The following is a 25,242-nucleotide window of genomic DNA, read 5'->3' as shown; positions in this document are numbered from 1 at the left end:
AAAAATAAAATAATAATAGGGGCATTTTGTGTAACACCGCCTGGAGAAAGTGTCTCGTTGCCTACCATACGACCTCTGCCTCCTCCCTCCCAGGTTCGCATTAGATAACACAGGCACAAAGTAAATTGGCTATATTGTAAAAATCTTTGAAAACAAAAATGTGCTTTTTGGTCTTCATTTCGGGTTAGTCATAAGGCTTGCAGTGTGGTTAGGCTTAGGTTTAAAATCCTATTTTAAAAAGATAAATTGTAGAAATTTATATTTTTGGCGGGGTTCATGACTTTATGTCTGTCTTAACTAGTGACGACCCTCACCCCGCTGCCCGTCTCCTTCCCTCCCTCCATGTGTGACTGAGAATGCCCGTGTTGTACTGACATAAACTATACGGGCTTAGCAGACATGGAGGCCCGATTAATGACCGAGGCCCATTCCGACACGTCTCGGCTCAGCTAACGTTGTGTTGGAGAAGAGTCCAGTCGTGTTTGGGGATATCAAAGATACCAATTGCTGTGTGAGGAAAAAAAAACGTCGAGGGGGAAGAAATAGAGGGAGATCCATTTCGGGTCTCTTGATTCAACGCAGCCGCCATTTTGTTGACAGTTCGTGTTTTTTTATAACGTACACAGCGCTGCATCTATTTTATTTAAATCTATCTGCTTCCTTAAATATTGCTAGCCTCTTTGCTATTGGATTTGTCTTTACTCCTTCGATAGAAGACTATTCTAAGGCATGTCTTAACTAGCTGACTTGCTAGCTTGTTAGCTAAATGTAATTGCATCGTTAGCCGTCATAGTTTAGCTTCAGCTACAAAGCTAGCACGAGTGGCTAAGCGAAAATGACAGGTTATTCAGTTATTTGGTTTAGTTTGTTTTTCCTTATTCGTGAACTTTATGAAGCAAAACGGAGACTATCAAATGATGTAACACTGTCAGATGGATACATTTCCCACAAGTACGGCCACGTTGCTAGAAATCCAAGTTATCATAGCAAGGCAGCCCAGATGATGGCTTGCTAGTGAGCACCATTGATACAATGTAACATAGGTTATTATTGGACGACCGATAGATAGCTTGTTACAACATTTACATCGTTCTCTTTGAATGTATACATTGTATCAAGTGACTACCGCACCGCAATATTTTGTTACCTCGTTCCAAAACATTTTTTTTCTAGAATTGGTAATAATGTATAGTCTTTTGACGTCTGTCTAATAACTTTCTGTTTTTGGTTATTTTTCTCTTGTAAGCAACATTCTCATGCGTTAGGACGTCGGTTGGGGTCACTGCTAAACTATAACTACAATATTAGCTTGTTAGCTATTTAGTAATAGCAGTGCTATTATCAAGTCGAAACGTTCGCAGTTGATGCAAAAGAGTTTGCAATGGGTACATGTCTGAATTCATAATTGATCCCCCAAAATCGGAATGGAGGTATAATTTTGACATTTCTGTCATCTGCGTTTTTGACAAATCAGCAGTTGGGAACATAAATACTGTGGCGACCATGTTGATACGCACGAAGGGAGGATTTTGATCCACATAATGTGAACACTGTTGTACTCCTACGGAGGTGAGTGGATGCATAATGTGAAAGATTTAGCGACTATTGTAGATGTTGATATTGTCAATCCATATGGTCAATCTTTATTATGCAATATGTGTTTTGATGGATAGCTCTTGGGCTCACAATTCCCCCACACCCATCGTTACAGCGCGTAATGATCAAACGTTATTGCACGAGGTGATTTGATATTGTAAAGAGGTGTTCGGCCCTTTTACATTGCACGTATTTGTAAATCAAATTAACATAAATCGTCACAAGGATATGTTTTGAAACCGCGTTAGGCTATTTGCGAAGGATTAATGTTATCCAGAATCCTTGGGACGTTCGTACCCGAACCATAACCCGTATCTAACCCTAACCATTTTCAACTTCAACGGGGTAGGGAAGTCTCAATGATCCCGGATAGCAAGGACCATTTGCGATGTGGATGTGTTGATATGGCCAAGCGATGTTGAAAATGGACAATCTTAATAATTTTAACTCCGTTACAGTATGTGTAGCAAGGCTATAGTTTACTAGTAGGTTAAAGGGTAATTCCGCCACCTTTCAACCTCCAATTCATCATCTCCAGCACCAAGCCAGTGTCTACATATGTCAAAACAGCACGGATCTGTGGTAAATAGGTCCCAAAAAATATGCTTATATTACATCACAGGGTGGATTATTTTTTACTACAAAATATTGAAATGTGCACATATGTTGACACTGGTATTGTGCTGGAGATAAAGAAAATGAGATTGAAACGTGGTGAACTTTCCCTTTAAGTTAGGGAAATAAGAGTCTGTTATTAGGGGTGCTGAAGTATAGTACAAAACGTGGATATACTGTAAAGAGATAAGGATGTAGGCTGCTCACTTTTTGGACTCCTACGGAGGTGAGTGAATGCATCATCTGAAAGATTTACAGACTATTGTCCAACTTTATTATTTGCTCCTGTCCACAATGTTATACAGGCACACTTTTTCACATAACCTGGACATATTCAGTCAGAGTATCATCCTCAGTTAGCCTTATTTTATTCATGGTTTACTGCACTTCTATTGTAGGCTACTTACAACAAATGCATCCAATAGGATGATTGGCATAGGGGGCACGCTGCCTAACCCGAAGGACCTCGGGCAAAATCATTTGAGTGAACTTGTTTTGGGCTAATGATGATACAGTGGTATGGGACCCCGATTTATCATGAATCTTCTGAAAAATCAGAAACCGTGGCCTTTTTGGTTTTGTCGCGTCCTTCGGTAGTCGTTTTGTTGTGAATTTAGGAAGTAAGCAGTCTAGCTACTCTGTCTATTATCAACAACACATAGGTAAAGATCACATCACCTGCTGTTGTTGAGGCTTTGGTCTCATTTATTGTAATAACTAATAACAGTTTGGAAAGATGTATAAAAATTGACTGAGTCAACGGCCAATGATGATTTCAAATTGAAAACCTTTAGAGATCGGACCTGTCCTGAGAATGCTATCGAGGCTGCTTTCAATACTACGCCATTGGGAAATCAGAAGTTATTAACGTGTGCTAAAGAAGGGAAGGAGAGAGAGAGAGGGGAGGGGGCTTTCCAAATGGTTTACTATGTTCCCATTTCACAGAATTTCTCGGTCGTTGTCATTCTATAAAGAGTTTCTCCTGCAAATTCTGTAATTCCTCCCCTTTGCTCTCTTGTCACCTGCTGTTTCCTGGTTTGGAAATGATTTTTTGGTCTCCAAGGAATATTCCCCACATCACTTTACTAAATCTCTTTATGTGCATATGACATTAGCTCTACGTTGAAATGTACCCTAATAGAAAGAATGTGACATTTCCTTCTGTAACATCAGTAGGCGTAATCTTTCTGAATGTTAATTGTATCTCTAGAGTAGTAGGCTAATACATAATTTCACTGTCCTGAGAATAACTCCCACTGACCAGAGAATGACCATTAGTGTAGGGGCAAAGAAGGACACATTAGAGCTGCTCTCCATCAGCATTTTGATATATTGCGATGTAGGCCTAATATGCAGAAAGTGAAAAAAAGTGTGATCTTTGGTCAGTCTGTTTGGAAATATTAAACTAGGTAATGGGCATAGTGTAGTTCTGTTCAAACAAAACACCTTGTATGACTGTATAAGAGTGAGAGAGATGTTTTGACTAACTTGTCAGGCTTTACTCTAGTCTTGTCAATAGCCATTTACATCCCTTGCTACTACAGCAGCTTATTTTTGGCCTACCAGCAGTCAGATCAGCGGAAGCTGCAAAATGAATGTGAACACACACTAACACTTCTTGAAGCAGCGAGTATCGAAGAAAGAGGGGAATGATTGTCACAGAGGACATGGGGAAAGGGGAGAGATGTGTTTTCGATTAGTAGGAAAACAGCAACTCAAGTTTGTCTGCTGTTCCTAGAGTGAAAGGGAGCAAGGTTTTATTTTTGACATTTAGCCTTTATTTAACTAGGCAAGTCAGTTAAGAACAAATTCTTATTTACAGTGATGGCCTACACCAGCCAAACCCGGACGATGCTGGGCCAATTAGACACCTTCCTCTAGCACTGAGATGTAGTGCCTTAGACCGCTGCACCACTCGGCAGCCCTCAGGAGGGAGGTGTGATTTGAGTAATGTATGTCAAATCAAATTGTATTTGTCACGTGCTGATACAAATTCTTACTTACAAGCCATTAACCAACAATGCAGTTCAAGAAATAGAGTTAAGAAAATATTTACTAAAACTAAAATAAAAAATAAAATAAAAAGTAAGACAAAATACAGGTTAGTCGAGGTAATTTGTACATGTAGGTAGGGGTAAAGTGACTATGCATAGATAATAAACAGCGAGTAGCAGCAGTGTATGTGGTGGAAGTTTGAGGCGAAATGGACTGAGTAATTGAAGTAAACATAGAGAAGTGGGTGTGGGGAAACACAGGCAAGACTCCAAGTTCCTGACCACAGTTATTGTGATTCTGCAGAAAACGTCTGCCTCCCCCAAGCCCTACTAGCTACTAGTAAAACAATCCAGAACAAGTAGTCTCGCAAGCTTCTGAACATTGTCGATTTTAGCTCTGACTGCTTTATTGGATGACTTACCGGACGCACGCTCTGGCTCCACGAAGTGAATTTGTTAGTGCTTTCTGCCACAGTAGGGCAGGCACACAGAAACTGTCAGCATGCTGCTCTCTCCCGCTCTCATTGGCTGCTCCAGAGTGGTTGGGAACACCGGCCGCATCCTCTGTCCCCCAGAGAGCCCAATGTGCTGAGGTCACAGTTATGAATCGCCTCCAAATGACTTCACTCGGAGAAAGCACCTGCTTTGGGCGAGCCCGCATTAAATCACTTAGTGGACGTAGGGAGCCGGAGCAGACCATTTCTTTCATACGGACACTTCCCTCCTCCAAATGGGAACTTTGCCGCAGCACTACACTGTGAGCGTTATGAGACACATTTTCGATCAAACAAGAGATCCATGGGGGATGGTTCATTTAGCAGCTTATCACAAATCACCTCGGTACTGGTGGTGGAGTCTGTAGCATGATGTACTACAGTATCCATAATACTCTGTAACTATATCTGAGGGTCAGAATGCAGAAGTCAGTGCTGATCTAGGATCAGGTCCCCACTGTCCATGTAAAAACTGATCCTAAACCAGCACTCCTAGTCTGATACGCTTGATAGTGGCATACAGACCTGGAGGGCTGTTGGGAGTTGTAGTTCACAGGAGGATGGCTGTTATTTAGTTCTTGAGCTCCAGAACTACACCTCTTTTGTCGAATAGATGCCCATTTGTCTAAATAGGTCACAGATTGAGGGAAGCTGTAAGGACGAACACATCCATAAAAAGTCACCTAGAGATGAAGGACAGCCACGAAGCAAATAGATGATACAAATATTTCACCTTTGTCTCGTCTTCCTCACTATGGTAAAGGATGCTTTGCAGTGCTTAGAAATGTATTTTGTTTTTGATAAAAATCTCTTCTGTTATCTGTTGACTAATATCAAACTCTTGTCTTTACTATTCCCCACCCTCTCCTACCCCCTCCCATCTCTACTCGTCTTTCTCTCTACAGCTTGAAGGACGGAGAAAGAGGGCTGGGCAGCCAGGAAAGGAGCAAAGCCACCAAACAAGGATTGCTTTTCAGCTTCCCCAATATCCCCCTTCACCCCTATCCCGTCTCCTTCTGCACCACGGCTTTTCCCTAGAAACTGTACCTGGCGTCCCAAACATCCCTCCCTAATCACCCCTCACCCCCCTAAATCTCTGATGGATCAGAGGACTCAGGGGGGGCCTGCTACTCCACCCCCCCCCTCCTCACCACTGCTCCCCCAGGAGAGCGAGAGAAGGAAGGAGGAGGTGGGAAGAAAGATGAGGAGGAGGAGAAGAAGGAGGAGAGAGAGGGGTCGCAGAGGGACTCCTGTTCTGCTGCAGGTGGAGGAGGGGGCTCCGGTGAGCAGCAGCCACCACAGTTCTCTGTCAAAGAGACTAGCCTCCATGAGGGCAATGTCAAACTCAAGATTGGCCTGCAGGCAAAACGCATGAAGAAGCCGCCCAAGATTCTGGAGAACTACGTGTGTCGGCCGGCCTTCAGGGCTACCGTGAGACCAAGCGGGCGCGGAGGTGGCCGGGGGAGCCGCGGAGGAGTTGGGACAGGCGACGGGGGCAACCAGACCCAGAGTCCTCCACACGGCAGGGAGAGAGAGCAGAGTCCTGGCATGAACCGACCCATCCCATTGTCTTCATCTCCCTCTGCTGCTGCCCCTACTCCTCTACCTGTTCCTGCTCCTTCCACCACTTCACCCAGTCCAGTGAATGGGAGTACTCCAGCTAAACGGGTAAGCAAGGAAAGCATGTATTGTGCTAGGACGTTGATTAAAAAAACATATCCCTGTCAAACAAGGAATCCTTTCCAAAGAGACTATTAGAAATTGCACAAGACGTGTCTGGCTTTGGACTGTGCCAAAAATAGGCAAAGCAATACTGACAGCCAGTTCACACATACAGTGCCTTGCGAAAGTATTTGCCCCCCCTTGAACTTTGCGACCTTTTGCCACATTTCAGGCTTCAAACATAAAGATATAAAACTGTATTTTTTTTGTTAAGACTCAACAACAAGTGAGACACAATCATGAAGTGGAACGACATTTATTGGATATTTCAAACTTTTTTAACAAATCAAAAACTGAAAAATTGGGCACGCAAAATGATTCAGCCCCTTTACTTTCAGTGCAGCAAACTCTCTCCAGAAGTTCAGTGAGGATCTCTGAATGATCCAATGTTGACCTAAATGACTAATGATGATAAATACAATCCACCTGTGTGTAATCAAGTCTCCGTATAAATGCACCTGCACTGTGATAGTCTCAGAGGTCCGTTAAAAGCGCAGAGAGCATCATGAAGAACAAGGAACACACCAGGCAGGTCTGAGATACTGTTGTGAAGAAGTTTAAAGCCGGATTTGGATACAAAAAGATTTCCCAAGCTTTAAACATCCCAAGGAGCACTGAGCAAGCGATAATATTGAAATGGAAGGAGTATCAGACCACTGCAAATCTACCAAGACCTGGCCGTCCCTCTAAACTTTCAGCTCATACAAGGAGAAGACTGATCAGAGATGCAGCCAAGAGGCCCATGATCACTCTGGATGAACTGCAGAGATCTACAGCTGAGGTGGGAGACTCTGTCCATAGGACAACAATCAGTCGTATATTGCCCAAATCTGGCCTTTATGGAAGAGTGGCAAGAAGAAAGACATTTCTTAAAGATATCCATAAAAAGTGTTGTTTAAAGTTTGCCACAAGCCACCTGGGAGACACACCAAACATGTGGAAGAAGGTGCTCTGGTCAGATGAAACCAAAATTGAACTTTTTGGCAACAATGCAAAACGTTATGTTTGGCGTAAAAGCAACACAGCTCATCACTCTGAACACACCATCCCCACTGTCAAACATGGTGGTGGCAGCATCATGGGTTGGGCCTGCTTTTCTTCAGCAGGGACAGGGAAGATGGTTAAAATTGATGGGAAGATGGATGGAGCCAAATACAGGACCATTCTGGAAGAAAACCTGATGGATTCTGCAAAAGACCTGAGACTGGGACGGAGATTTGTCTTCCAACAAGACAATGATCCAAAACATAAAGCAAAATCTACAATGGAATGGTTCAAAAATAAACATATCCAGGTGTTAGAATGGCCAAGTCAAAGTCCAGACCTGAATCCAATCGAGAATCTGTGGAAAGAACTGAAAACTGCTGTTCACAAATGCTATCCATCCAACCTCACTGAGCTCGAGCTGTTTTGCAAGGAGGAATGGGAAAACATTTCAGTCTCTCGATGTGCAAAACTGATAGAGACATACCCCAAGCGATTTACAGCTGTAATCGCAGCAAAAGGTGGCGCTACAAAGTATTAATTTAAGGGGGCTGAATAATTTTGCACGCCCAATTTTTCAGTTTTTGATTTGTTAAAAAAGTTTGAAATATCCAATAAATGTCGTTCCACTTCATGATTGTGTCCCACTTGTTGTTGATTCTTCACAAAAAAAATACAGTTTTACAATCATCTCAGTTTCTTTGAATGTATTCGCTTTGTGTCCCATTCTGGCTTGTCTCCCCTTCCAATCATTCCCTGCTTCTCTCTTCTCTGCTCTGCTCTGTCCTTGTCTGTCCCGAATACGTTTTGAGTTTAGAGCAGTGCTCTCCAACTCTGTTCCTGGAGAGCTACCCTCCTGTAGGTTTTTGATCCAACCTCAGCTATAGCTAACCTGATTTAACTATTCAACCAGCTAATTATTAGAATGAAGTGGGCTAGATTAGGATTAGAGCAAAAACCTACAGGACGGTAGCTCTCTAGGAACAGGGTTGGAGAGCCCTGGTCTAGAGGATCTTCCCCTCTGGGCAGAACTGAGAAGCAGTAGAGGACAGGAAATTAAAATCAATGAACTACAGTTTACATAGGGAGAAACGAAACCTGATTGGATTTCATATAGACTGCCTAGGTTGCCTTATTGACAGGGTTGGCTTTTAGCATGCTTTATGTGGTTTTCAAATGCTTCTTTCTGAGCCAAATTGTTTCGATTAGGTTTTCACTTCTAGATAATTACCAGAAAGCATTGGTTGGGTTTGGATACATATCAGAAGATTACAAATGTCAAAATAGTCAGACATGAATAAAAAATTTAATAAAAAAGCTTTTTAGTGAAACACAACAATACCTTTCTGGGAACTACCTTTCTGTGAAATGGGTAGGCCTTATCTGCAATCAATGGCCTTTTAGATTTTAATATTTGTATTCTCTTTTCGCAGGGTCTTCCAAAACTGGCCTGCAAGTCGGACAAATCTGAGGCGAAGTCTGACGGGAAATCCGCCGCCTCTACGGAGAGACCGCTGAACCTTCATCGTCCTTTGGCAGACGGCAAAACGCACCATGCCTCTGGGAAGAAGACACCCACGCCCCAAACCAAGTCTCCTACCTCCTCGCCCTCCCCTCCTGCGCCCCCATCACCAGAACCCAGCGTGGAAGCCGCTACTAAACCTCCTGGGTACACTTACAGCAGTGAGGGTCTGAGGGAGAAGGACTGGGGTGTTTCTAGTTGGGGGGCTCCTACTGTCACTGAGAAACTTGCGCAACTCATCGCCACCTGCCCTCCCTCAAAGTCCACCAAGGTGAAACCCCCCAAAATGACTTCGTCTCCCACCACCCACACCACTTCTAACTTTATGGCCCCCACCCCAAAGCAGCGAGACCGCGCTATGGCCAACAGGGCGACCTATTCTAGAGCGGTCCACCTAGCTCCACCCCCTCCCGTCTCGCGCCCTCCTGGCCGCCCCTATGGCTCCCGGAACAATAAAGACAATGTTTTGGAGAAATCATCCACCCCGCCTGGGAAAGAGGAGACAGATGGGGCCAGCAAGTCTGGCAGCAGCAACAACAGCAACAGCAGTCGCAGCAGCAGCCCTACATTAACTTACGGTGGCGGCAATAACCGCCTGGCAACAATTTCAAAGGACAACAACGACAGCAACAGTAATGGCGCGAAGCCACTACAGTCACGTCTTACTCACTGCCCACCGCTTCACTCTGTCTCCTCCTCTTCCTCATCACCACCTCGTTTGTCATCCTGCTCCTCTTCAGAGAAGAGGACGGGGAGCGGGCCAAGTCGCCAGGGCTCCCCTGCCTCTCAAGGACACCACTCCCGAGACCGAGACAGTCCCTCCCAGGCAGAGGAGAGGGAGAGCAGTGAGAGGGAGCAGGAGCGTGACCGGGTCGGCCCCAGAGACTTAACCAAATGCTCCCTTCCTTCAGCATTAGGCAAGCAGGAGGCCAAGGACAAGGGGGCTAATCAGTCACTCATAGGGGAGAGAGGCAAGAGCTTGAGCCCCAGTAAACGCAGTCCCAACCCCATTAAATGCAATCCCAACCCAAATAAACGCAGTCCCAACAGGGAAAGAGATGGTCACACCAGTGGTACCTCCAGTCCCCCGGAGTCTGTGAGACGGACTGCCTCGCCACCAGAGCCCGCCGGCAACCATTCACCCCCTCCTCTCAGAGACGAGTCCCCTGGAGACGAGTCACCGGGTTCGCCCCCAGAGCATGAGAACAAACCCCTGAAGAAGCGGCGAGGCAGAAAGCCCCGCTGGACCAGAGTAGTGAACCGGACACAGAGGGCGGGCCAGTACAGCCCCGTTGACCAGTGCGAAACCATCATGCCTTTATCCTCCTCAGGCCTTCATACTCCCCCACCCATACGCAGGCCTGTAGGACGGCCTCCTAACCCCAATAAGGTCAAGCCTCCTGCCATGTCTCAACTCTTTCCTCAGCCAGCCAGGAAAAGGGGACGGCCCAAGTCTAAAATGCCACGGCTGGATGCCCCCACTCGGGGACGTCCCCCTCACAAGCTGGCCCCCTCTAAGGTATTTTCTTTACACAGGTCAAAAGAGGAGCAGGACCCCCCTGTTCTCCACCCAGAGGTAGATCTGAATCCTCCCAAACCTATGCCCAGGAAGCGGGGGCGACCCAAACGCCTGCCCCCGACCTTGCCGCAGGAGGGTCAGCCCCCCACTCTGGCACCGGAAGCGGGGGATGGGAAACAGTTCCGGACCAAGGGCAACGGGCAGCTCATCATGAAGACTATCATAGGCAAGATCAATAAGATGAAGAGTGTCAAACGCAAACGGTTCCTTAGCCAGATCCTATTAGGACCAGGGTCCGGACCAGAGCAGGAGCCCCCCAGAGGAACTGCCAGTGGGGTGGTGGGCCAGGTAGCAGCTGCAACCCAGTCTCTATCCTCCTTGGCTGCTTCTTTCGGAGGCAAACTGGGACCCCAGATCAACGTTAGCAAAAAGGGGACGATATACATGGGGAAAAGGAGAGGGCGCAAACCTAAAGCGCCAACAAATCCCTCGTCGGCAGCTCCAACATCACCCACTGAGGGGCCTTTCCTGTCCCCAAACACCACGTCGCCCCTCCACCACCATCAGTCTCAGCTGCAGCACCAGCTCCCGTCTGCCGAGGTGTTCCCCTCCCCCTCGCTCTCCCAGTCCAGCGGAGGCCAGAGCCCCATCAGTGACTCCTGCTTTGTGGCGCCAGGGGCAGTGCACTTCCTGACGCACCCGCACTTCCACAGCCATGGCCACGGCCACCACTCATTCCCCTTCCCTCCCCCAACGTTCTCAGCCCCCTCCCCTCGCACTCTGGGCCCTCTGGGCTCCTCGGCTGCCGTGGCCTCCCAGAAGAAGTCGTGCCGTGGCTACCATCACCACCACCATCATTACAGGCAGCACTACCACTACCGTAAGCTATCCCCTCCTAGGCCCCTCCACCCCACCTCCCCTGCACCTCTGAGTGAGCTGAAGGAAGCCACTCCCTCTCCTGTCAGTGAGTCTCACAGTGAGGAAACTGTACCCAGCGACAGCGGCATAGGAACAGACAACAACAGCACTTCTGACCGGGGTGAGAAGGCCGGTGGGGCAAGTGGCCTAGGTAGCGTGGGGATACCACCTGGCATGGCCAGTGGACTGCTAATCCCAGGGGTGATGGGCTCAGCCGTGGGGGTAGGGGTTGGAATAAACCCTCGCGGTGGACTAAGACACTCGTCGTCAGTGCTGCTGGAGCACCCCTCGCCCTCTCCGTCACCACTGGGGGCGAGGTCTTCACCAGACCCCCGCAGGCCCCTACTGGCGACCCCTCCCTCTGCACTAGTGGGCCACAAAGAGAAACACAAGCACAAATGCAAGCGCCGGAGCCACGGCTGCCCGGGTTACGACAAGCTAAAGAGGCAGAAGCGCAAACGCAAGAAGAAGTACCTGCAGCTGCGCTCCCGGCGCCAGGACCCCGACTTCTTGGCAGAGCTGGATGAGATTGTGGTGAGGCTGAGTGAGATCAGGATAGCGCACCGCACCCCTGCGCTCAGGCTGGGCAGTGGCCTGGGGATGCCCCCGGGAGCTGCGGGGGCGGGCAGAGTACCAGGGTCGGTAGGCAGGGCCACTGGGGCCATAGGAGGCGCTGGCGGCCCCCCTCCGCATCACTACCTGCACAGAGACCTGCTTCCAACCATCTTCAGGATAAACTTCAGCGGTTACTACTCTCCCCACCCCTCTTACCCCTGTGACTCTCTGCACTACGTCCGCAAGCCAGATCTGAAGAAGAAACGCGGGCGCCCTCCCAAGCTGCGGGAGTCCATGTCAGACGTACCATTCGTTCATGGGCTGGGGTTCCCGCTATCTAGCGGTGGGTTCTACCACCCATCCTACAGTGTTCCATACTCCTCTGGTCCCCTTGGTCTGGGCTACTACAGAGGATACCCCCCAGCCAGTGCCCTGTACCCCCATCACCAGAACTCCCACTCTGCTCCATCCCACCACTCCCATCACTCCCCCTCCTTCCCCCCACCACCTCCCCCGTCCTACGTGCACCACCACCACCCGTCACACCTCCTGCTCAACCCCTCCAAATTTCACAAGAAGAAACACAAGCTGCTGAGACAGGAGTTCCTGGGTGGGGGCCGGTCTCCCGTGCTCTACCCGGCAATGTCCTCAGAGCTGTCGTTCGGCTGGCATCACAAACACAAACACAGACACAAACATCAAGAGCGCTGCGCAGAGGACGACGGGGAAGAGGGAGGAGGAGAGAGCCGAGGCGGAGCCGAAATTTCAGAGAGCCCGGGGTCAGGAAGGGGAGAACGTGGGGCCGGAATGGCCGAATCTCTGCAGCGCTGTCGCTTTGGAAGAGACTCCACCCCTACTACCACCAGTGCCAACAAACAAGCCACGGCCACCTCGGCCAACTCTCCTTCCTCGTCTTCCTCTTCCTCAGCCGAGAGGTACAAGCGCAAGGAGACATCCCTGTCTTTCCTGGGGCCCTCTCGCCTGGCCCAGGGCAGTGCCAGGCCCAGGGGCCACCAACACGTCGAGTCCTGGTTCAGGAAGGGCAGCTCCGAGGCAGACTACGCTAAGCTCTCCCGGAACCCCGCAGCTGTCGGCCAGGGCCCGTTCACAGACGGTCAGGGAGAAGATCCAGCTGGCTGTTCAGACAGCGAGGAGGAAGACGAGGAGCCCCTCACACCCACAGACGAGGCGGATCCCAAGTCCCAGGACCCCCCGCACCACACCAACCTGTTCGCCACCGCCCTGACCCCTACCTTGCTGAGAGGAGGCCGAGTCAGGAAGGGAGGGCCGGCAGAGAGTTCTAACTTCACCCGGATGGAGCGGATGCTGAGAAAGGAGCACTCCACGTTAGCAGAGAGGAGAGAGATGGGTGAGTCATTGTGACAGAGCTGTCTGTTAGAGAGCAATATGCTGAAATACAGTGAGCTCCAAAAGTATTAGAACAGTGAAAATGTTTAGTTTGTTTTGACTCTGTACTCCAGCACTTTGGATTTTAAATGATACAATGACTAAAGGTTAGTGTAGACTGTCAGCTTTCATTTACAAACTTGTTGGATGCATTTTCTGTTTGTTTTGGTTGTGTTTTAGATTATTTTGTGCCCAATAGAAATTAATGGTAAATAATGTATTGTGTCATTTTGGAGTCACTTTTATAACTTTCTCACTCATCGTTATTCACGATTCATTCAGGATTATCCATCATAATGGTAGCATCCACATTCATGTAAAAGTGTTTAGAAACCTACTCTATTCTTATTTACACTGAACAAAAATATAAACGCAAAATGTAAAGTGTTGCATATTTTTGTATATTTACAGAAATATAAACGCAGCATATAAAGTGTTGGGTCCCATGTTTCATGAGCTGAATGGAAAAATCCCAGTAATTTTCCTTATGTACCAAAAGCTTATTTCTCTCAAATGTTGTGCACAAATTTGTTTACATCCCTGTTAGTGAGGATTTTTCCATTGCCAAGATAATCCATCCACCTGACAGGTTGATTAATCAGCATGATCATTACACAGGTGCAGCTTGTGCTGGGGACAATTAAAAACCACTGTAAAATGTGCATTTTTGTCACACAACACAGTGCCACAGATTTCTCAAGTTTTGAAAGAGCGTGCAATTGGCATGCTGACTGCAGGAATGTCTACCAGAGTTAGTGCTAGAGAATTTCATGTTCATTTCTCTACCTTAAGTCACCTCCAACGTCGTTTTAGAAAATTTGGCAGTATGTCCAACTGGCCTCAACCGAAGACCACGTGTAACCACGCCAACCGAGGACCTCCACATCCATCTTCTTCACCTGCGGGCACATTGATAGCCAGGTTGACCTGGCTACCAAGTTCCCCTGCCCAGTCATGTGAAATCCATAGATTAGGGCCTAATGAATTTATTCCAATTGATTTATTTCCTTATATGAACTGTAACTCAACTTTGAAATTGTTGCATGTTACATTTTATTTTTGTTCAGTATACATTAAAAAATACACTACATTATTCATTTCTGTTGGGCACAAAATAATCTGAAACACAACCAAAACAAACAGCAAATGCATCCAACAAGTTTGTAGTCACAATGTAATAATTGCATGCTAGGAATATGGGACCAAATACTACACTTGACTACTTTAATACACATATAAGTGAATTTTTCCCAAAATGGGGGGGATGATGTACAGAAACTACTGTCATTTATTAACGGTTCGCCCGATATGGATCAAAATACCCTCAAATTAAAATCCCTGTGCTATTGCTCTGAATGTGATTTCTGCACCAAAATCTTTCTTTGTACTTCTTTGGAATTGAACCCAAATTGAATCTGACATTGTGAAGGTTATTGAATTGTGTACCAAATTTACTTTAAAAAAAAGTTCTGCTGCTAGTGCCTCAAGAATTCAGCTTTCTATTTTGTTTGGATGATGTCCGCTTAGCTTCATTTCTTGGCAATAAGTAGTGAAATTGGCCTGGTATGTATAACCACGAGTGACAGTATTGATTCCAGGGTTTTGTTTCCATGCAGTGACCACTTTACAAACCACCATATGGCATAGTGAGCACTGAACACGGTGTGCGTCCCAAATGGCACCCTATTCCCCATAAAGCACACTACTTTTAACCAGGGCTCTGGTCAGAAGTAATGCACTATAAAGGGTATAGGGTGCCATTTGGGGCGCACACCGTGTTCAGTGCTCACTATGCCATATGGTGGTTTGTAAAGTGGTCACTACATGGAAACAAAACCCTGGAATCAATACTGTCACTCATGGTTATGCATATCAGGCCAATTTCAAGATATCTCTGCTGAATCTCAGTGTTCAATGACTCATTATAAACGGGGTGGTTCGAGCCCTGAATGCTGATTTGGCTGAAAGCCATGGTATATTAGACCGTATACCACAGGTAGGACCAAAAATGACTTTTTACTGTTTTAATTACGTTGGCAACCAGTTTATAATAGCGATTAGGCACCTCGGGGGTTCGTTGTATATGACCGGACTGTGTTGTGGCGTGCCCAAGAACAGTCCTTAGCCGTCGTATATTGACCATATACCATACCCCCTCCCCCCCCCGTGCCTCATTGGTTAAATTTATCCTTTAGAAATCCCTTGGAGGAACACAATGCCATCCCCTGTATGTACATCTACCCTCCACTGGCCCCGACATTAGATATCCCTAACCGGTGATTAAGGGCTTGGCAGCAAAACCCCCATAATTACTTAAACTGGCCCCGCTTTTGTGTGATTGTCATTGTATCCTTGTAGGATGTCCAGCGAGATGTTTTATTTCCATAAGAATAGTTGGCTCGCCGTGATAGTTGAGCTGGGCGTTTTGTTACAGGCTATATTTGGTAGGCTTCCCCATCAAAAGCTATCAAACTGAAAGGCTGCGTGCATCTCTGTCTTAGATCAATGTGTAAACACTACACCTGCTCTCAGCTAATATAGATGAACAGGGAAGACTGTGTGATTTGGGTAATGATTCAGCTCCATCAAGCTGCCTGGCTGCCATTGACTGAGATAAGTGTGGATGTATTCTATGTGTGAGAAGGCCAGGTTCGCTCGGTGGAAGGCTCCTGGTGAGGCGGCATGGTGTAGTTTGAACCCAGCCAGGGTAATCCAGGATTAGAGCTCAGGACACAGGGTCGTTCTGCGGTCACCACTACCATGGAGGTAACCTAGTAGGCAGGGAGGCAGAGTGTGGGATAAACCACACACAGGAGTGTGAACCAGAAGAGTCGAGAGGCAGCAGGGGGGATGCTGGAGTGGCTTGGTGTCTTTACTTATAGTAGGACCGTTCACTAATGTGATGGACTTAATGCAACACTTTATGGCTTGAAAGGAAAAGCTGAAAAGGTATGAAGTCATTGTTCATTACGTGACATAGTATTTCAGTTTGCTGAGGTGGGCTTAGCCTATATGTTTATCCATAATGAGCTGCATTTTGGTGAGGGAATTGGCAGTGGATATCAATGGCAAATGTAGTAATTTCCTTTCAATTTAAGGTTAAGCCTTGATAATTATTAGATAGCATTACAAGACCGACAGAGGAAATATGTTGGCCTAACAGTGGAACTAAGCTAGGGCTTGGAATGGATAATAAATATACGTTCATAAGTGTCACGCTGCAGCTTATTCCTATGTTCATCATCTAATTCCCCTCTCTTCTCTCTATTTGTCTGTTTCTTTGCAGGCTGTACATCAAGTGTCCAGACCCGAGCCGACCACTCTACCCCTGAGGACCACCTCAGGCAGCACCACCACCACCCTCCTCTGTTCCACTCTTCCTCCTCCGCCTGCCTCTCTCACTGTGGCCACAACTCGCCGTCCCAGGGCTGCTGCCTGGACGATGATGCCTCCCCGCCACACCACTCCCACCGGGCCCAGCCCTCTAAACACAGCCTGCACCACGTCAACAAGATCCTCCGTGCAAAGAAGCTTCAGAGACAGGCGAGGACAGGCAACAACATGGTCAAGAAGAGAGGCCCCGGGCGCCCCAGGAAGCATCCCTTGCCTTCCCCGCCCCCGTCGCCGCCCCCTCTGGCCGAAGTGACCCAGACCAGGCACCGGGAACGTGGAGGAGGAGCGTGGAAGGGGGACACTGTGACAGACGCGATCGAGTCGGTGGTCCAGGGCCAGTTCAGGAAAGGCCAGAAGAGGAAGCACTGGGAGAGAGATAGGGAGGAGGAGGAGGAGGAAGGGGGGGAGGTGGAGGAACGAGCTCTGGACAGGGAGGAGAACCTGGGTGGCTTGGGGATGAGGGCCAGTGCTGAGGGAGGAAGTGGTTGGCTCACCCAAGAGGAGCTGCACCGCTTTCGCAGGTAAAACCACCACCACTACAGGCCAACACGTGATTATAGCCTCAACGATGAGAGTGGAGAACCGTGATTATGTTGCAGTTTACTTCCATAGGCAGCGCTAATCTTAGATTTTAGCAGCTGTGTGTGTATATATATATATATATATATATATATATAGATAGATAGATAGAGACTATCAAGCCAGTCATCACTATAAACTGACTCTTTGTTCTATTTCAGTGCTCTGGAGGGGAAACCAGATGGCCCCTCCTCCCCGGAATGTCCGGGCACCGTCTCCATGGAACAAGCTCCACCCATGCCTATAACCAGCCAACGGGAAAAGAGAGCAGCCAGGCCTCCAAAGAAGAAGTTCCAAAAGGCGGGGCTCTACTCTGATGTGTACAAGACGGCAGAGTGAGTCCCATAAGAGAGAAACACAGACATGTCAAATCTGGATATACCCGTTTGCTTACCAAAGGTCAAACCAGGAATATTTAAGGGCATATATGGACATCTCACTCTCGTTTTGTTCCTGTTTTTCTTTCAGTCCTCGTAGTCAGCTCCTGCAGATGAAGAAAGAGAAACTGGAGTACACACCTGGGGAACACGAGTATGGGCTTTTTCCTGCCCCTATCCATGTCGGTGAGTGTTCTTGCCTGCAAGCACACACACATACACACACACACTTTGTCACGACTAGTTACTTCATTTCTCTCTCCCCCCTTTCAGGAAAGTACCTAAGACAGAAGCGCATTGATTTCCAGTTGCCTTACGACATCTTGTGGCTGTGGAAACATGACCAGGTGATCACTGCTAAGTGTTTTCCCCCTATAGTCGACCAGCTATAATAGCTTTAATAGGGATTTGTCCAATCTATATAAGGATTTGTCTCTTTTATGATGTAAGGCCTGCGATAGACTAGCGATCTGGACTATGAGCAGTTCTAGCTTGGACAAGGCTACTTACTTATGATGTAATAACTTACATTTCTTGGTGGTTTTAGCTCTACGAGAAGCCCGATGTCCCCCTTTATAAAAAGATCAGATCAAGTGAGTACACAATCTTAAGATCCAGTCGCTTAAATTATAATGTAACCAAACGCTATTTAATGCTGTGTCCCAAATGGCACCCTGTTCCCTATATAATGCACAACTTTAGACCAGAGCCCTATTGGCCCCTGGTCAAAAGTTGTGCCATTTAGGACGCTGCCATGGTCTGGTCAAGCTATTGTGTATATGTCCTTGCCTTGTGTAACTGTAGACGTCTATGTGGATGTGAAGCCTGTCTCGGGTTATGAAGCCACCACCTGTAACTGCAGGCCTTCCGGGGAAGCCATCGACAGAGGCTGCCTTGACGAATGCCTCAACAGGTATAAACACTGGTGTTAGAGACTAAAATACACCGGCACACTGGTATATGCTCCCAGGCGTGCTATGTTTATCTACAAGGAAAACGCTTTCGACCCTGCTTGGGTCTTCAATTCTACATAAATGTTCAGAAATCTGTCTTGGAATAGCATCTCAAGATGTGAATTTAATTTAACATGAATAAATCATCTTGGTGTCTCCCACTTGCCTGCAATATAAGTATTTCTTTCCCACTCCCTCAGGATGAGCTTTGCCGAGTGCTCCCCCGGCACTTGTCCGTGCGGGGAGCAGTGTGACAACCAGCACATCCAGAGGCATGAGTGGGTGCAGTGCCTGGAGCGCTTCCGTGCCGAGGGCAAGGGCTGGGGCATCCGCACCAAGGAGCCCCTCCGCTCAGGCCAGTTCATCATCGAGTACCTGGGAGAGGTCGTCAGCGAGCACGAGTTCAGGTGAGATAGATTTGAATGCATGTATTGATGTGTGGGTTATTCATACAACATTACATAAACTCATCAAAAAAAGAAACGTCCTCTCACTGACAACTGCGTTTATTTTCAGCAAACTTAACATGTGTAAATATTTGTATGAACATAACAAGATTCACCAACTGAGACATAAACTGAACAAGTTCCACAGACATGTGACTAACAGAAATGGAATAATGTGTCCCTGAACAAAGGGGGGTCAAAATAAAAAGTAACAGTCAGTATCTGGTGTGGCCACCAGCTGCATTAAGTGCTACAGCATCTCCTCATGGACTGCACCAGATTTGCCTGCTCTTGCTGTTACCCCACTCTTCCACCAAGACACCTGCAAGTTCCCAGGGTCATCTCAGGATGAGCCTGCAGGAAGGGTACCACATGAGGAAGGAGGATGTCTTTCCTGTAACGCAGAGTGTTGACATTGCCTGCAATGACAACAAGCTCAGTCCGATGATGCTGTGACACACCGCCCCAGACCATGACGGATCCTCCACCTCCAAATCAATCCCACTCCAGAGTACAGGCCTCAGTGTAATGCTCATTCCTTCGACGATAAACGCAAATCCGACCCTCACCCCATGTGAGACAAAAACGCGACGTGTCAGTGAAGAGCACTTTTTGCCAGTCCTGCCTAGTCCAGCTACGGTGGGTTTGTGCCCATAGGCGACGTTGTAGCCGGTGATGTCTGGTGAGGACCAGCCTTACAACAGGCATACAAGCCCTCAGTCCAGCCTCTCTCAGGCTATTGTGGACAGTCTGAGCACTGATGGAGGGATGTGCGTTCCTGGTGTAACTCGGGCAGTTTTTGTTGCCATCCTGTATCTGTCCCGCAGGTGTGATGTTCGGATGTACCGATCCTGTGCAGGTGTTGTTACACATGGTCTGCCATTGCGAGGACGATCAGCTGTCCGTCCTGTCTCCCTGCAGTGCAGTCTTAGGCGTCTCACAGTACGGACATTGCAACTTATTGCCCTGACCACATCTGCAGTCCTTATGCCTCCTTGCAGCATGTCTAAGGCACGTTCATGCAGATGAGCAGGGACCCTGGGCATCTTTCTTTTGGTGTTTTTCAGAATCAGTAGAAAGGCTTCTTTGGTGTCCTAAGTTTTCATAACTGTGACCTTAATTGCCTACCGTCTGCTGTTAGTGTCTTATCGACCGTTCCACAGGTGCATGTTCATTAATTGTTTATGGTTCATTGAACAAGAATGGGAAACAGTGTTTCAACCCTTTCCAATGAAGATCTGTCAAGTTATTTGGATTTTTACTAATTATCTTTGAAAGACAGGGTCCTGAAAAGGGGACGTTTCTTTTTTTGCAGAGTTTAATGCACCGAGGGGCAAAACATAAGTCACATTTTCACTTAGGGCTCTATTTTAGCAAACCTAACGCAATGGTAAATCTTAGCGCTGGCGATAGCGTTATAGGTTAGGGGGTGTGTCAGAAATGTTTTTGTTATTTTCACAACCGGAATTATGGGCTCAGTAGCTGGCGGTGGCCTGAAAGGGCTGGGTTTTGATGACTAAAGAAGTTGTAGGTGTGTCGAGGCTTGACCCCCTCACTGGCTAATCAGAATGTGCTCCATGGCAAAAAAAAATGTGGTTGCTTCAAATTGTGCATTTAGGGATTCTTTATATATTTTTTAAACGATGAGAGAGAAAAAAATCATAAAGTTACATGTGAATTCACAATGCAGATATGGTCCTGCGTATAACCTCTAGGGGCAATGCAGTTCTCTCTACCGCTGTCATGACTACCAGACGGCACTCACCTTACTGCTGTCTCTGTGTTGCACCTCTCCATGTTCTCATTGGTCAGTACATGGGTCTTCATGTCCCACTTCTCATCAATGTGATGGCTCTTTGCAGTGGATGTATGACAGCGTGTCCATAGACATTAACAATCTGTTGTTAACCTGGGCAGGCACAATTACTGTATAACCGTGTAACCCACGGTTATGGATGAAGACCATCGTGAAATTAAAATAATTGTCATAACCCTTTAAATATTTTTGTTGTTGTGTGTGTTTGGAACAAACAGCTGACTGAAGATGGGACTGCTGTGCATTTGTGCGGTTGAGTCCATTTCTCCTGTAAAATGGACTCTTAACAACGTGATGAAACTTTGTTGCTCCTTGCTGAAACAAGCAAATAAGTATTCGGTTGCTTAGGCAACACCCCCCACAATGCAACAGCAGCGCACATAGGAATACAATGAATAGAACGTGCTTGGAACCTCTAATCATAGCAATTTGACTGGTAAACTCATGGGTACACTCGCAATGGCTTCCTGGTATTGTGGTGCAATAATTTCCATGGTAATGTAGAATGGTAATTCAAATCATGTTAACTGATGTGGCTCATGCAATGGAATATATATTTTTTTGAATTAACAAATCATAGCACATATTTTATTTCCTGCTTTGCTCCTATGGGTACACTTGCAATGGCCGCCAATCCACCCATTATGCCATCACTGTCTTGAAATGGGGCGTTCGTTCTATTCATTCTATTTCTATGCCAGCGCATCCAGTCAGGAGCAGAGGAGGGGAGAAAATGTGCGTAAACTCCCCCGTTAGTTTTGTTGTTGCCATTTAAATGGTTATTATGGTGACTGCAGTCATTTGGCTGGCCAATTACCGCCATCCAAAATTCCATGACCGTCTCAGCCCTATTGTTAAGGTCGCATATGGGCTGTTTGAGAGCACACGCTTTGTACTTGCAGAGCAGTCATTGCACAATTTCTCCATCCGCTGCATATCAACTGCAATCATTTATATAATCAGCACTGTGTAATTTTCTCACGCCGTCCATTATTGCACTTCTTTTGTGTGAAGAGCCTGTCAGATGTCTGTTTTCAGGGACCTGCGCTGCTGCCAGCAACGGTTTGAGTCTCATGGTGCCTCTGTTTCAGATGGCTAAGCATTGCAACTGTACTGCCATTAGCTCAATTCCCTGTCTCACTCTCTGCCATTTTTCCAACCGTTAACAATGATGATGTGCGGAGTGCTTTACATCCATGGCAAATGTTTTTAAAAGACTAGAACTCTAATCAAATAGTTACATATACGCTGGGAGTCAAACAAGTACAGGTGGTGAGTTTAATAATAAACGGAACATCGAACAATATAACAAGCACAAGTAACGTATAGACATGAAACACATAAACAATACTGACTGGGGAAAGAACCTAAGGGAGTGCCAGATATAGGGACGGTAATGAGTGATGAACTGATGTGACATTTTTAGCCGATATCGATATCTGCTATTTTCCTTGACAACAAAAAAACGATACCGATATTTATAATTTTTGCTGCCTTTTAAGCATTCTAGTACAGTTAAATAGTTAACACACACATGGACGCAGCGGCCTAAGGCACGACATCTCAATGCAAGAGGCGTCACTACAGTCCCTGTTTCGAATCCAGGCTGTATCACATCCGGCAGTGATTGGGAGTCCCATAGGGTGGCGCACAAGTGGCCCAGTGTCGTCCGGGTTTGGCCGGGGTAGGCCATCATTGTAAATAAGAATTTGTTCTTAACTTGCCTAGTTAAATAAAGGTTACACACACACACCACACTGATCAAAAATTATTTTGTTGGCATTTACGTATGTCCCCATTACGTGTAAAACATCATCAAAACCTATTTCTCTCATTTACTTGCTGTGCTGTTTTGTTGTTCAGTCGCTTCATTCGCTTCAGGATTTCTATGAACACCGTTTGGGTCTTTGCATGTCAAAAAAGAAAACAATGACCAGTAGATAACACTATTTGACTAGCCAAAATAAGGATTAGCCACAATAGTGGACTTTGCGGTTAGCCTTGAAAATTATAAGTATGTCATTGACTGTGAGACAAACAATACAAATAGTAGAATTATGCCATAATTTAACAGATCATGCTAAACGAGGTTGGAATGTTGTTATATAAAATCAACAAAAGACAATAATTTGTTAATTTGACAAAAATCTGTTGAAATCACACTGGATGGATTATACTTTTGAATTGCATTGGGGGCATACTTATTTAACTGTACAGGCCTACCTATGGATTGTGGATCAATGACATGGGGTATCAGTCTACTTAGTGACACCCAGGGAACAGCGTCGTAGCTCTTATTGCTGGACTCTGAAACAACTGTGAATTGAGCCACATTTATTGTCAACCTATGTATATTGAACACTATTACTGAGGGAAAACTATACTGATAAATATATTGGGTAATGAGTAGACTAATTGAGTAGACCGATACCCCAATCCTTAGGTAAAGCTGTACAGTGCCATATGAATGTCAATACACACAATAGGCTTACTGGGGAGGTGATTTCACACAGTCACAATGTTAATATTTACGTAAACTCTTCAGAGTTGTGTTCTGTAGGTGTCACTGAGTAGACTGATACTTCATTTCATTGCTTCACATTCCAACCTGGTTTAACATTATCTAGTCTAAATATGGCATGATTCCACCAATTGTAAACTTCTGCATCACGTTCAAAAATGTACTTTTATTTTGAAGGAAAACAGTGTTCCATAGTATGTATGTCTTGAAGCTAATAGCAGTGACGCCATTACTGTGTAACTCCGGTAGGGCAACATCTGAAAAATAGCGTGCTTGAGATTGTGTACCTGTGCTTGACCAGTTGGCGAAAGCCAACATCACCCACGACAGAGAACAGTTGATTGTCACAGGCAATTAATTCCAGTATCTTGGCTTTAACGGATTTCACCTTTTGAGTTGTCTCGCTGAAATGTTCTTACTCTTTCAAATGACTGATCGACTTGTTGACTGCTCGATCCACACAGCAGACATTGCGGGCTAAGTTATGAATGCTGTGTTTCACGTGTAGCGCAAATTTTACGTGCCGCCAGTACTGCACGTTATATAGGTATGCACGTCAGCTTTGACATCGGTTTTGCACATCAGCTTTAAATGTTTGCATTTTTAGCTAATATCGGCTGATTCCAATATGTTCACCAATATATCGTGCATCCCTAGTAGTAAGTGAGGTACTGGAGTCCAGGTGTGTCTGATGATGATGATGTGCAGGTGCGCGTAATGAATGATGCCAGGTGTGTGTAATGATGGATCCCAGGACCAGTGGCGGGAGAATATGTGACAGAAATTCTAATAAAAACAAAACAACTGGTTTTAAATAGACTCTGTCTAAATACAGTTACAGGCACCATAATTGCTCCCCGTGGGCATATAATATTAAGGTAGACTATGGAGGGTTTTACGCACATCCAAAATAATAATGGAAGCTGGCTAAAATAATAATTACAAGGGGGATATCGGCTCATTGTTTTGCTCCTCCCTAAGTTGATCTTTCGATAAAGCTTTGGTGATTCATATGTATTTCAAAGCAATCTCATGAGCCAAACCCATTATTGATAGGTTGGGCTTTCCATGGCACTGTGTGCACATGTAGGCCTAAATGTCTTTTAAACACATAACGTTCACACTTCTATACAGAATAGGAGTCTCCTGTCAGTTGTATGCAGTGTCTTCCCTAAATGTGTGTAGTGTTTAAAAAAATATCTATATATATAATATAGATGTATAGACTGATAGACCCCCCCCATTAACCCCCCCCCCCCCCCCACATTCTCTATAAAGAATCTGTCGTTGATATGGTGGAGGACTGAATTGTTAGGAGGATATGGGCACCCCTCCCACTTCAACGCAAGATCACTGATCTTAGACAGGTCAGGTAACGTGCGTTTGCCACTTGCACCTCCCTAGTGCCAGTTGAAAATAGAGCCCTTAGTCTCCCAATGACATCAATTTATAACTAGGGTGCGTTCGTAAATTCACTCTTGAGTGCCAGAGTACGCTCTAGGCATTAGTAAATTCAGAGCATTGTCAGATTGTCCATTCGTAAATTCAGAGTGTTTCCCCCTCAGATCGCTCAGAGAGCACACTGGACACTCTGGCCGAGGAGTAGGCTTGATCCAAGCGTTCTGACCTCACAATGCCAGTCAAGAACCCAAGCTAACTGGCTAAAGTTGACTAACTTGCTAGCTACTTCCAGACACAAATGAGAGAACACCTCACTCTGACCATTTTTCTCACCCTAGCAGAGCTGGTTAGGCAGTTTTTATGTTATCCAGAGCGTTGGTGACTGCAACTGTGCTGCTGGCAACAATTTAATGACGCTTTTTTTGCAGAG

General features: G+C 46.2%; 1 protein-coding gene across 1 annotated transcript in view; it reads left to right on the top strand.

The window, feature by feature from the left end:
* Positions 1–341: 341 nt before the first annotated feature.
* LOC124013137 (histone-lysine N-methyltransferase ASH1L-like) overlaps positions 342–25,242 on the top strand; it is a 54,304-nt gene continuing 29,403 nt past the window's right edge. Inside the window, 11 exon segments of the mRNA XM_046327329.1 lie at positions 342–1,569; positions 5,605–5,834; positions 5,837–6,367; positions 8,839–13,288; positions 16,613–17,240; positions 17,460–17,633; positions 17,767–17,861; positions 17,949–18,022; positions 18,223–18,268; positions 18,480–18,588; positions 18,829–19,035. Of these exon segments, the coding sequence (XP_046183285.1) occupies positions 5,799–5,834; positions 5,837–6,367; positions 8,839–13,288; positions 16,613–17,240; positions 17,460–17,633; positions 17,767–17,861; positions 17,949–18,022; positions 18,223–18,268; positions 18,480–18,588; positions 18,829–19,035 (6,350 nt within the window). The 5' untranslated portion in view covers positions 342–1,569; positions 5,605–5,798.

The sequence above is a fragment of the Oncorhynchus gorbuscha genome, linkage group LG24 (genome assembly GCF_021184085.1).
Source record: "Oncorhynchus gorbuscha isolate QuinsamMale2020 ecotype Even-year linkage group LG24, OgorEven_v1.0, whole genome shotgun sequence".
NCBI lineage: Eukaryota > Metazoa > Chordata > Actinopteri > Salmoniformes > Salmonidae > Oncorhynchus > Oncorhynchus gorbuscha.
This window is presented reverse-complemented; position numbering and strand designations above follow the sequence as displayed.